At 36.1% G+C, this 12,154-nt stretch overlaps 1 protein-coding gene across 2 annotated transcripts in view; it reads left to right on the top strand.

The window, feature by feature from the left end:
* Positions 1-12,154, top strand: part of GATAD2B (GATA zinc finger domain containing 2B) — a 96,357-nt gene that overhangs the window by 23,268 nt on the left and 60,935 nt on the right. Inside the window, exon 2 of one of the 2 annotated variants that reach the window (XM_031966606.1) lies at positions 4,937-5,023. The exons of the other annotated variant lie outside the window; for it this stretch is intronic. Within the exon in view, the coding sequence (XP_031822466.1) occupies positions 5,022-5,023 (2 nt within the window). The 5' untranslated portion in view covers positions 4,937-5,021. The remainder of the gene's footprint in view (positions 1-4,936; positions 5,024-12,154) is intronic. 2 annotated transcript variants of the gene reach the window in all.

Genomic DNA, 12,154 nt, shown 5'->3' with positions numbered 1-12,154 from the left:
CAAAACATTGCTTAAATCACAGTGTGAAATATTTGGGATCCTAGAAGACATCAGAACTTTGATTATATGCAGTAATTTTTTCACCATTCGAGTTTTTTCAGTGTTCTTTTGAGCTTCCATACTTCAACTGGCTCATGATTTAGCTGGACAACAAAGAAACCATAGCTTATAGCAGCCTAGCAGTTTACTGACATGATCTCTGACACTGATTATTTACTGTGAAAACTAGATTTTGTAGTGATTATAGAGCTCCATATTAATTTCTCTGATAATAAAATGTTTGGAGAAGCTTATCCATGACAAATCATGTCTCTTAATTATATCCATACATTTTATTTTAAAGGTTTTGTGAAAAGTGATTAACATTCAAATACAGTGCAACATTCAGCCTACTTAAATGGCTAATGTGTTTGTGAATGTAATCTCTGGAACGGACTAGGCATCCTTTACTTTAGTCTTAACATGGAATCAAGTTTGGTTGAGAAGAGTTCTCCTGGAAATGTTGATGGGTGAAGATTGAAGGCATTGGGGTGAAGAATGAAGGCATTGGGGAATAATTCCTATTTCTTCATAAACATTCATGTTTTTATTATTTGATAAAATGGCAGCATTTTTAGATTTGGAGATCTCTGCAGGTCTCATTAAGTGCCATTTGCGATGACGCTGCTATCATCACATTTACCACTCAAAGCTCAACTTAATGTAGATGCTAACTTTCTATTGAGGTTCAGAAATATGAATGTATGATTATGCCAGTGTCTAGTATTGGCTATTTCAAATAGAGTTCAGATAGAGTTTACTTTCTTGTAGGCCAGTTTCTAATATTTACTGGATGTGAATATCTTTCATGGCCAAACTTCAGTTTCATTGAGTTGGGATGTTGATTACTTCCTTTGCCTCTGTGGCCAAAAGACAATTTGGGAGAAAAACGAAGAAATTTCTTAAACTGGCTGGTACAGTGTTTTCTGTAGTTAAAGACAACAGTTAAAGATAGCTGAGGCAGGGGCAGCTAGATAGTACAGTGGATAGAGCACCAGCCCTGAAGTCAAGAGGACTTGAGTTCAAATGTGGTCTCAGACACTTAACACTTCCTGGCTGTGTGACCCTGGGGAAGTCACTTAACCCCAATGCCTCAGCAGCAAAAAAAAAAAAAAAAAGAAAAAAAAGAAAAGATAGCTGAGGCAGCCATGTGGTACAGTGGACAGGATAGAATATGATGCTGGAGCCAGGAAGATCTGACAATTGCTAGCTCTGTGACCTTGCACAAGTCACTTAACCTCTTTGTTTCAGTTTCTTCAACTGCAAAATGGGGATGATAATGGCACCCACTTCTCAGAATTGTTGTGAAGTTTAAATGTGATATTTGTAAAAATACTTAGCCCAGTTCCTGGCACATAATGTGCTATATAAATACTAGCTATTATTATTAGCTGTGTTTCATTGAAACAACCAAGGCAAATGTGGGGTGGAATATTGTCAGTATGAGATCTAAGGAATTGTCAGTCTCACTTTAAGAAAAAACCCAGCAACAAATCTTAAAACTTATGCTTAGCATGTGTAATGTGGTCTTATTCCTTTTAATAACAATTCAGGTCTTGTGTGTAGGGCACTTCAAGTTGACTGAGATCTTTGCAGGGCTTTCCAACCAGGAAATTCAAATCTGCTAGTTAGGTACCTTAGTGTTAGCATTGAAAGGTTTAGGTTTCATCAAATCTAACCTCTATCTGAATCATGAATCCCTTCTGCAAGAGACTGTCATTTAGCCCATGCTTGATGGGCTTGTGTAATTGAACTGAAATCTGTCTCCATGTAACTTGTATACATTGGTCCTAGTTCTGCCTCCTTTAGCCAAATAGAATTTATTTTGTACATAATATAATCCTTAATATATTTTGAAGATAATAAAGTTTATCTCCCAACTCCAGAGGCATTTCTTGAGACTAAAGTTCCAGCTTGATCATCTTGTTAATATGTGGTTCTTAGGTTAATGTAATTGTGTATATTACCCAGTATTATAGATACTGTCTAACAGTAATGGAGTTCAATGGGAATGTAGCCTACTTGTTCTGGAGACCATACTTTTATTATTGTAACTCAGGATCGCACCAGCTTTTCTCTTTGCCATAACATACAGTGTTGACCTTTATTACTGAAACTTTCAGATATTTCTTATATTGGTACTTTTTTTTTTTTTTTTTAATGGGAGGAAAGATTTAGATTTATCCCCCATTAAGTTTCATCAGTGCTTTACCTGGTTGATTTACAAACACTTTTTGCCTACTATATATGACACTTTATACCAGTCTCTTTTCTGTGGCTTGCCAGATAGAATTCCCAGTTTTGAGGGGATTATTAGAATTATCTTCCAAACCCCTGAATTTGCTGTAGGAACTATAGCTCTACCCACCCACTTTTCTTTTTTGTTTTTTTTAAAATAGTAAACACAAAATATCTAGAGGTGAAAAGTATTATTTCTTCCTCACCGAAGGTTTGGAACTTTTGTCCTAAAGTGTAAGGTAGAAAAATTAGGCAGAAAATAATTTCAAGACTGAATCCCTTCACAGCTCTGGCCCTACTTCCAAAAGCTGAGTCCATTTGAGTTGGGCATGTGTAGTGAAAAGTATTCTTGCTGGTTTGCAAAAAGATGATAGGAGGAAAGAAGATGGGGCTGAATTGAGGTTTTTGTTGAGAAGAGGGGATTTGTTGTGATCACCTTGCTGAGAAAAAATACTAATGTAAAATTTCAAATCAATACATTTATACAAAGTTGGGGTACAACAACCCAGCGTAGCATCAAGTTTCAGGAACTAGTTGCCCTGTAGTGCTTAGTGTCCAGAGGGAATTCACCTTCTGAACATCATTTATCCTACCTATCAGTGAGCTTTCCCCTCAATTCTTGGCAACCAAAAATAAAGTTAGAAGGAGGCTAACTGGTAAAGGCTTCATCAGTCTCATGATTTTGGAGTCATTGGTATTGCTATACCTTTGACCTTTGGTTGTGGAAACTAAATAGTTAAACATCATCTTTAGAAGGAAACCACTGCTCATGAATGAAGGCAAAGTTTGGCAAGATGCCAGAATAGACTGAGAAAGGGGGGTGGGGGTGGTGGTGGCTAACTGACTTTTATACCACAAACGACTTTAAAAATTAAGAGATAATTCCTTGTCCTGAGGTTATAAACCGGCTGCAACTGGTTTTTCTCTCCCCCCCCACCCCCTGCCCTTGCTAGGCATCATGGGTAAAAGTAAGCATCCCCCTGTTCCTTTTGTTTAATATAACAGTACAGCATGTGATTGGCAGGGCAGTGCCCGCTTGGAGACCGGGTTCGTTCAGGTCTCTCAAGGGGGCTGGCATGCATGGGGCTACACCAGTGCTACAGAAAGGGTTCCTTGTACAAAAGAAAAGGAGGGGGGAAGGACCCCCCCTCCAATAAACCAAACTCATCTCTTTCCTCTCCCTACTCTTTTTTTTGGTTGGTATTCCCTTTTCTTGTTTCTCAATTTTTTCTGACAACTAGAGGAGTCGGCAGGAAAATATGTACCTGTAAGTACTTTCGACTGTCCATTTGTTCTTTTCTTTTCTTTTTAAAAATAAAAAGCAGAAAATGAAATCTCTAGTTAACCCACAGCCCTTTTCTTGCCATTAGTATCGAGTAATGTTGAGGTCTCTGAATGGAGATCAAGGAATTAACACTATTGCTTTTGAAAATTTTCTGGCGGACTGATTTGTTTCCTCTACAAAGCTCTTCTCTTTGGTTCAGCTCCTTGCCCCTCCCGGCCTCCCCATTCAGTGTTCTGGTGGGGGTCTCTAGTTCCCAGACTTCCTTAAGCTGAAGCTTCAAGAGAAGACTGGAATTGAGGGTTTTTTTTTTTTTTTTTTTAATATATTTCTTTTGTCTGTAGCAATGATGGGTTTTAGCTCCCCCTCATCTTCCCCCCCCTTTTCTTTCTATGTCAGCTCCAACCCCTCTCCGTGAATGGAGTCAACCAGCTGACGAGGGTGAGTGCTGGCATGGTGCCAGGGGCTGCAAAAAAAAAAAAGCGATGTGTATGCGCGTGTGTAAGTGTATACAGAGCACAAAGGGAAAGGCCTGCAGTCTAGGAAATCACAGGCTATTATATAAGGAAGTCTGCGTCATCTCTGCTTGCTTGGGTTCTTGGTCGAGGGGGGAGGGAGTTGACTTGGAGCATGAAAAACACTTTTTGCACCCCCTTCTTTCTGTCCCTTCTTTAAAAAAAAAATTCAATTACAAGTAGTGTTGAAGATGGCTTCTCTGACTGGTTATGTTCTCAGTAGAAGTTATGGGGGTGGGGGGGGGAGCGTTTAGGAGAGGGGGAGGTACAGGCAGCATGGCTTTTGAGTCTCTTCTTCCTGTTGTGTTCTGAGGTTATATGTGCTCTGAAAAGAAGGCAGTGCCCTAAGGAGAATGCCTCCCGGATTTAACAGCTGTAATTCATTAAGGAGGCTTTTTATTATTTTAATAGCAAACTGTTTCTAATAATTCAGTATTGTCAAAGCATGAAGGAAAAAACTTTTAAGGAGAGGCAAAATAACAGATAATAGAGCAAATAGTATCTATAGTTGTTCCTTCTTAAACCCCTCCCCCCCCCCTTTTTGTTCTGTTGGGTATGGATATATAGAATTGCATTTTTTCTCTATGCCATCTGCTCTACAGAGTTAGATTTGTACAAAAGGAAATTCAAATAACACATGGCAGGGGAAAAAAATCAGAGGTTCTGAGCTTCTAGGCATTAGATCTGCTATATTTTGGGATTCTTGTTGGGCTGGTCATGCTTGTCCTTAAAACACTAAAAGCATTTTCTGTTGCACCATGGTTAAGAGTTATTTTGCATCAGCATCCTATTTCATTTGGAAATTATAATTCTACCCAATTTACCATGATGCCTTTTTTCTTCACTTCTCTTTATTTCCTAGATGGATATATGTGGAGTTTGTCGGGTGGAAATGAGAATTAAAGCGTGTTAATGAATAGAGGGGTCGTAACATTACAGTTGGCTTTATGTGAGTACTCATTTTTATTTGGATCTGATCATTCAGAGCCATAGCACTAATTTGTAAGGGGTTGGGAGTGGGGAAATAACTATCAATGGGAATGGCTTGGATTTATTTTGGGCTTCAGTATAGAGTGAGCTCACTGTCTATAGAGAAACTTGGTTGTTTTGGGTTTAGGTTTTTTGGAGATGAATGTATCTGATTTTTACTTCCTTCTGTGTTGAAGAGGAAGTTGCTCCAAATGCCTCCACTTGTTTTCTTTTGTTGGAGAATGCATTTTAGGTTATACTTTCTTTAAGGATTATAGAATTAGACCTGCCAGAGCTGCAGGTCTGTTCTTCCTAAACTGCCTGAACTTGTTTCCCATTCCGATGTAGCAAAAGTCCACTCTTCCAAGTTTTCTTACAAATTAATTAAGTTATTTTCCAGTCACTTAAATTCCATACTTTAGTAGGAAATCACCAAGCAGAAGAAAAATATACCAACGTTAGGTAGCTGAGGGTTACATAGCTTAGTATTCGAATAGAGTTGTGGTGGTACTCCTTCACTGTTAGAAGCCATAATTACCTTTTGGGTTGATATTATCCTTTTATAGTATTGCATGGAAATGCTCTCAGTGGGAGCCAGCCATTTTGTATGAGCTATGTTGAATCAAATTTTACTATTTATGTTGGTGTGTTTTCAGTGTAAATGGAATAGAAGAAATGCTTATTTCATCCTTCCAATTTCTTTAGTTTAACATTCATTCCCCCATGCTGACTTTGTTGTAGACTAGTGGATTCAAAAGAAGTTCACTTTTAAAAACTTGATTTTGATATTTGTTCCTCATTTCCTATTCCTATTTTTAACCAGGAAGAATTTTAGATGATAAATCTATTCTTTTACTGGACTGTTTTCTTATTCCTTTTAAACTATAGTTGAAATTTACAAATAATCGCAGAATTTAAGAATTGGAAGAGACTCTCTAACCCATACACAAAGGAATTCCCACTATAACCCACCATTTCTTGAGACAAATCATTTCATTTTTTGACAGCTTTAATTGTCAGGAAGTTTTTCCTGATGTTAAGCCTAAATAGGCCTATTTACACAATTTTATATTTATCCATATTGAATGTTAACTTAATAGAAGCAGTCCAGTACTCTAGACAGGTGTTCTTAATGTAGGATATTAACTTTTTCTTTTTTAAGCATCTACTGGAACAACTAGATGGCACAGTGGATAGATTATTAGCCCTGAAATGGGGTGGACCTGAGTTTAAATAGGGGTCTCAGATACTCAGTAGCTGTGTGACCCTGGGAAATTTACTCAACCCCAATAAAAAGCAAAAACAGAAAAATTAGTAGTGCAATATAATTGGTTTCCTTTGTAATCATATTTGTCATATGCATTTAAAAACATTATTCTGAGCCTGGGTCCATAGCTTCACTGGGGTCTCAAAGTTGTTTGTGGCACAAAAAATGTTAAGAACCTTTCTATAGCCTGTCAAGATCCTTTTGGAATTCTGACTTTTATTCAAGTAAAGTTTTATCCACTGAGCAATCTTCCTGCCCTTTTTTGTACCTGTGGATAGGCACAAAAAGAGTAAGTATATCAGTGTTGTTAAATATCTTCTAGCCTACATTGAAAGAAAAAACAGGGTAACAACATAGGGAGGCCTTAAAGAGGAAAATGAACTGTTAAGCAGTTAAGTTAAGTACCATTGAAACTAGATTTTAATATAATAATATATTTTTTTTCAATTACATAGATAGTTTTCAACATCCATTTTGGTAAGATTTTGATCAAATTTTTTCTCCCTCCCTGTTCCCCAAGACAACAAGCAATCTGATATACATTATATGTGTATAATAATGTTAAACATTTCCACATTAATTATGTTGTGAAAGAAGAATCAGAACTTAAGGGGAAAGCCATGAGAAAGAAAAAAAACAAAAAAGTGGAAATAGTATGTTTTGATCTGTATTCAGATTCCATAGTTCTTTCTCTGAATGTGTTCAACATTTTTCATCATGAGTCTTTTGGAATTGTTATAGCTAGATCTTAGAAGCAAGGGACATGAATTGGTAACATATATTTAGAGTATAGGATGCTGGACAATGAGAAGATGATGTGTGTAAAGAAGAGAAAATAGGGAAGTTGTGTTTATAAGATAGTGAACAGATTTGGTTTTCTAGGACAGAAAGGCCCTGTAGAAGATTAATGACAAATGGGGTTCTGGAGATGGAGGAGTTTTGAAGGCTAGATTGAGTTTACATTTGATTCAACAGGCAAAAGTGATCTATTGTAGAAACTTAAAAAATGTTAGCAACTATATTTAGGACAACTGGTTATAGAATGGGGCCCAATTAAAAGGTTATTCTTTTTTCCTGCTAGGAGACTTCTGTTCTAGAGCTCCATCAGGTGCTGAAGCACCTGGATACAAAAATTTCTTTTTGATGTTGTTTTGCTACCTTGCTATAGTACTACTATTACAAATCAGTTATATACACTATTTTAGACTGGGTGGCAAACTGATGTTAGTTACCTAAGTATGTCTGTCTGTTGGCTTGTTCCTTGGGGTAGCTGAAGCATGTATGGTCCCACAAACCCAAATGAGAACTGGGACCAGACTTCAGGGAGCTGATTACCCTGAGAGGTGGGGGTAGTGGGCTGAATTGAGGACATCTTACCTCAGGAGAGGAAGAAGACAGCAACACACAAAAGAACCACCTTTCCAAAAAGAATGGGTAGCTTCTAGAGGCAAAAGAAAAAAGATTATGGGTTATTTCTACTCTACAAGATATGGCGTGTTAAGCTTACAATCTTGATTGAGACCTCAAACAATAATGTCCTTGACCAGTGTCTACTATAGTCTCCTTTATCAGTTCTAAGTTTTGGAGGGGAAAATTCCTGATTGAATAAAAAGTAGATCAAAGTAAATTTGTACCCAACCTAGTCCTTAATTCCTTTCTCTGGTGGTCTGGGAAACCTTGGGGCAACTTTGGAGATAGAAGCAGTGACCTGCCATTGTTTCCCATAGGTGACAAGAATTTTGTTTGTTTCTTTGCTTTTGGGGGGAGGTGTTGGTTGCTTGTTTCTAAAACACTGACCTACTTATTTTGCCCTTTCTGGCTAATAAATCTGGCAATTGGATCAGGACATGAACACTTTGAGATCATATTGGCCCCTCTGTCCTGTAGTGAGGGATAAGGTAGTTTCTTTCCTTTGGTGTCATATGCATTTCTAATTTGTGGACATGTCATTAATCTGGTATGGAACCAATTTGTTTGCTACAGCCCTACCTCTTTTTTCTCTTTTTTACCTGCAAATTACAAACCAATATCTGGATTCCAAATATTGCTATTTGTAGAATTCTATGGAAGCAATAATTGAAGTCAGATCCCTCCAAAAGGTGCAGCTAGGTAGAGATAATTTTACTCTTTGTAGTCTGAAGTGAAATCTGTTTTATAGCCATTTGTTTGCCCTTAGCAAAGTTTGCTATCATTGGAAGATTTTGTTTGTGTGTGTGTGTGTGTGTGTGTGTGTGTGTACTTTTTCTTTAGGGAAGTGAAATGGAGAGGTTGCTTCCTTAGGAAGTATAAAGTTAGTTGCTGAGAGTGATGATGGCATTGGAGGGGGATAATAGGAAGACAGTAGGTGGCAGGAAAAGAGGCTGAATCATCTGGTTTGGATTAGAATAACATGGATATATGCTGTATGAGACTATTGTACTATGATCTATGCCTAGGACCTTATAATGTTAGCCATTTAGCGCCCCCCCCCCCTTTTTTTTGCAAGGGATGTGGATGGTGTGAAGTATAAAAACAATTTCCATGCCATGATGAGCAAGCTTTCGAAGTCAGCCATGCTTCTATAACCCAATTATTCTCTCTCCCTTCTCTCCTTTTCCCTCTCTTGAAGAGAGAATAAGAAGAGGCATTAAGGTGGTTAGAGCTTTGGACCTGAAGTCAGGAAGATATGACTCTAGTTTGAGAAATTTACTAAGCTGTCTAATCCAGACAAGTCACTTTAACCTCTGTCTGCCTTAGTTTCCGAATCTATAAAATGAGTATAATAGCATCTACTTGTCAAGGTGGTTGTTGGATCACATGAGAGATCTGTAAAGTACTTTAATTGTCATTATTTATTAGATATTATGGTTGAGACAGAAATTTTTGGGTTGGTGTGTTTGAACCATTAGAATATATATTGCTATTTGTAAAACTAAACAAAATAAAACTATTTTAGGCTTCATTGTGGAATGACGATATTAACTGGACTCTGATTGAATTGGCTACTCACATAGCTGGCTTTCTTGTGTAACATGGTTTCATTCAATTCAATATCCTGAGCTACGTATATTCGTTCTGGCAGAGTTCCATCATAACATTGTTGAAGAAATTTTCTGACACCTGGCAACTAGACTTTTTCAGGATACTTTGAGGTAGTTGACTTCCATTTCCTGGTTTTTCAGGGCAGCATTCTGTCTTCTGGTTGTTCCTAAACTCCACAGTTTAGTGAATATATCCCTTGGGGAGAGAGTTTTATCTTAGGAGAGTTATAACGGTTGTCAGAAACCCCAAAGTATGTGTGAATGAAATGCATATTAGAGCAAAGTCATGCTTTTAGAGTACTGCTCTTCCAAAGCTTTGTTGCTGTAAATGGTCTGATATGAAGGACTTGGAGAAGCATATAGTAAGCCTTTTCCAGTCTGTGGTTTAAGATCTAAAAGAAGACTAATTTATGATTTTCCTCTCTTAAAAATTGTAGAAGAATCTGTCCCTTGGGGAAGGAAATAACAAAGTCTTGGGGGGCATGACAAATGTGGATTATAGAAAAATGTAGCTAACCTTAACATATACTTGTGTATTAACACATGGACTTCTCTGATCATCTCAATAGATGAAGAAAAAGCATTTGATAAAATCCAACATCCATTCCTATTAAAAACACTTGAGAGTATAGGAATAAATGGACTTTTCCTTAAAATAATCAGCAGCATCTATTTAAAACCAGCAGTAAGCAAAATATGTAATGGGGACAAACTGCAACCATTCCCAGTAAGATCAGGAGTAAAACAAGGTTGCCCACTATCACCATTACTATTTAATATTGTATTAGAAATGCTAGCTATGGCAATAAGAGCTGAGAAAGATATTAAAGGAATAAGAATAGGCAATGAGGAAACCAAATTATCACTCTTTGCTGATGATATGATGCTATACTTAGAGAACCCCAGAGATTCTACTAAAAAGTTATTAGAAATAATCCACAATTTTAGCAAAGTTGCTGGTTATAAAATAAACCCACATAAGTCATCAGCATTCTTATATATCACTAACAAAATCCAACAGTCAGAGTTACAAAGAGAAATCCCATTTAAAGTAACTACTGATAGTATAAAATATTTAGGAATCTATCTGCCAAGGGAAAATCAGAAACTTTATGAGAAAAAAAAAAAAAAAAAAAACCATGGACTTCTCATTTGCCTTAGAGTTGCGTTATTTCAGAGAAGTTTTAGGGTTAATGGAAACTCAGATCATACTTAGCATTTAGTGGATTTTACCCCATATAGGTAAAAAAAATAAACCTGTATTTCCTTAGTAGAATATTATAGTGATTTTGTACTGATGTAATGGCTTCAATTATTTTAGTCAAGGGAAGGTTCTTGGTAAATTAGAAATTTAGTTTCTGGAAGCTTCAGGAAACATGTCAAAAGTAAAAGTTTGTGTATGTGTGTCTCCAGGCTGAGGGAGATCAATTTAGAGAATAAGCTATGTCTTTTGTTCACACATTCCCTAAGACTGGAATATTGTGTTTCCTTACTCTCCCCTCCATTTCCCCCACATTGAAATATTGCCCGTCATTTAAGGCCAAGATGAAAAGTGAAACTTTCTCTGATCACTTTGGTTGGAAATGATTTTTTTTCTCTCTAGACTTGACTTAGCACTTTATCTCTCATATATACTTTTATCATGTTTTAATTCTGCATTGTAGTTTTAATATATAATTATTGCATATTTATTATATCTTTTGAGATTGTAAGCTCTCTGAGGTACCATCTTAATTATCTTTATATTTCCTTCAGCAATAGAATATTGCTTTGTATTTTATAAATAGTTGTCAAATGTTCTTCCCACAACATCACAGCTTATTTTTGATCTCCTTTATTAATTGTTAAGAATAGAAGGCAGGGACTAAATACTCTAATATATATTGTACTATATATTATATATAGGAAATCCATATGATTAACTTTTGCCAAGTCATTTTATATTAAATCCATCTTTTCTTGGCAGTTTTAAAACAGTTATCATAAAGTGCATTCATTTTTGTAAGATTTTGAATTCATTTTTTTTTCTCCCTCCATCCCTTCCTCCTTCCCCAAGGCAGATATAGTATACATATACATTCATTTTAAACATATTTACATATGAATCATGTTGGGAAGGAAAGGGAAAAACCACAAGAATGAAAAAAAAAAACCAAAATGAAAATAGTATTCTTCAATCCTCATTGTCTCCATAATTCTCTCTCTGGAGGTGGGTTGGCATTTTCCAACTAAAGTCTATTGGAATTATCTTAAATCATTTTATAGCTAAGAAGAGCCAAGTCTGTTATAGTTGATCATCATATAATCTTGTACAATGGTTTCTTGGTTCTGCTCACTTCATTTAGTATCAATTAATGAAAGTCTTTCCAGTCTTTTCTGAAATCATCCTGTTCATCATTTCTTATAGAAGAAAAATATTCCATTACGCCCATATACTATAATTTATTCAGTCATTCCCTAATTGATGGGCATCCATTCAATTTTCAATTCTATACCATCATGAAAAGACCTGCTTCTAGTAGATTTTTAAAGTGGTTTTTTTGGTTTGTTAAAAACACATAACTTATTTTCTTCAATATCCTTTTTTCTTTTCCTTTTCATCTCAGAAAACCATTCATTATAACAAATAATATTTTTAAATTTAAAAATTAAAAAAAAATTTAAAAAAGCAAGAGAAAAAATCAACACAATTTCTAAGTACATTGCAGTCAAAGTAGTTGGACTAGTTCACAAATCCACTAACAATGTATTAATGTGTCTGTTTTTCTATAACTCTTGAACATTTATCATTTTCCCTTTTTTAAAAAAATCTTTTTGCTAGCCT

Source organism: Sarcophilus harrisii, chromosome 4 (assembly GCF_902635505.1).
Source record: "Sarcophilus harrisii chromosome 4, mSarHar1.11, whole genome shotgun sequence".
Classification (NCBI taxonomy): Eukaryota; Metazoa; Chordata; class Mammalia; order Dasyuromorphia; family Dasyuridae; genus Sarcophilus; species Sarcophilus harrisii.
The sequence above is the reverse complement of the archived record's forward strand: the minus strand, read 5'-3'. Positions and strand labels throughout refer to the sequence as shown.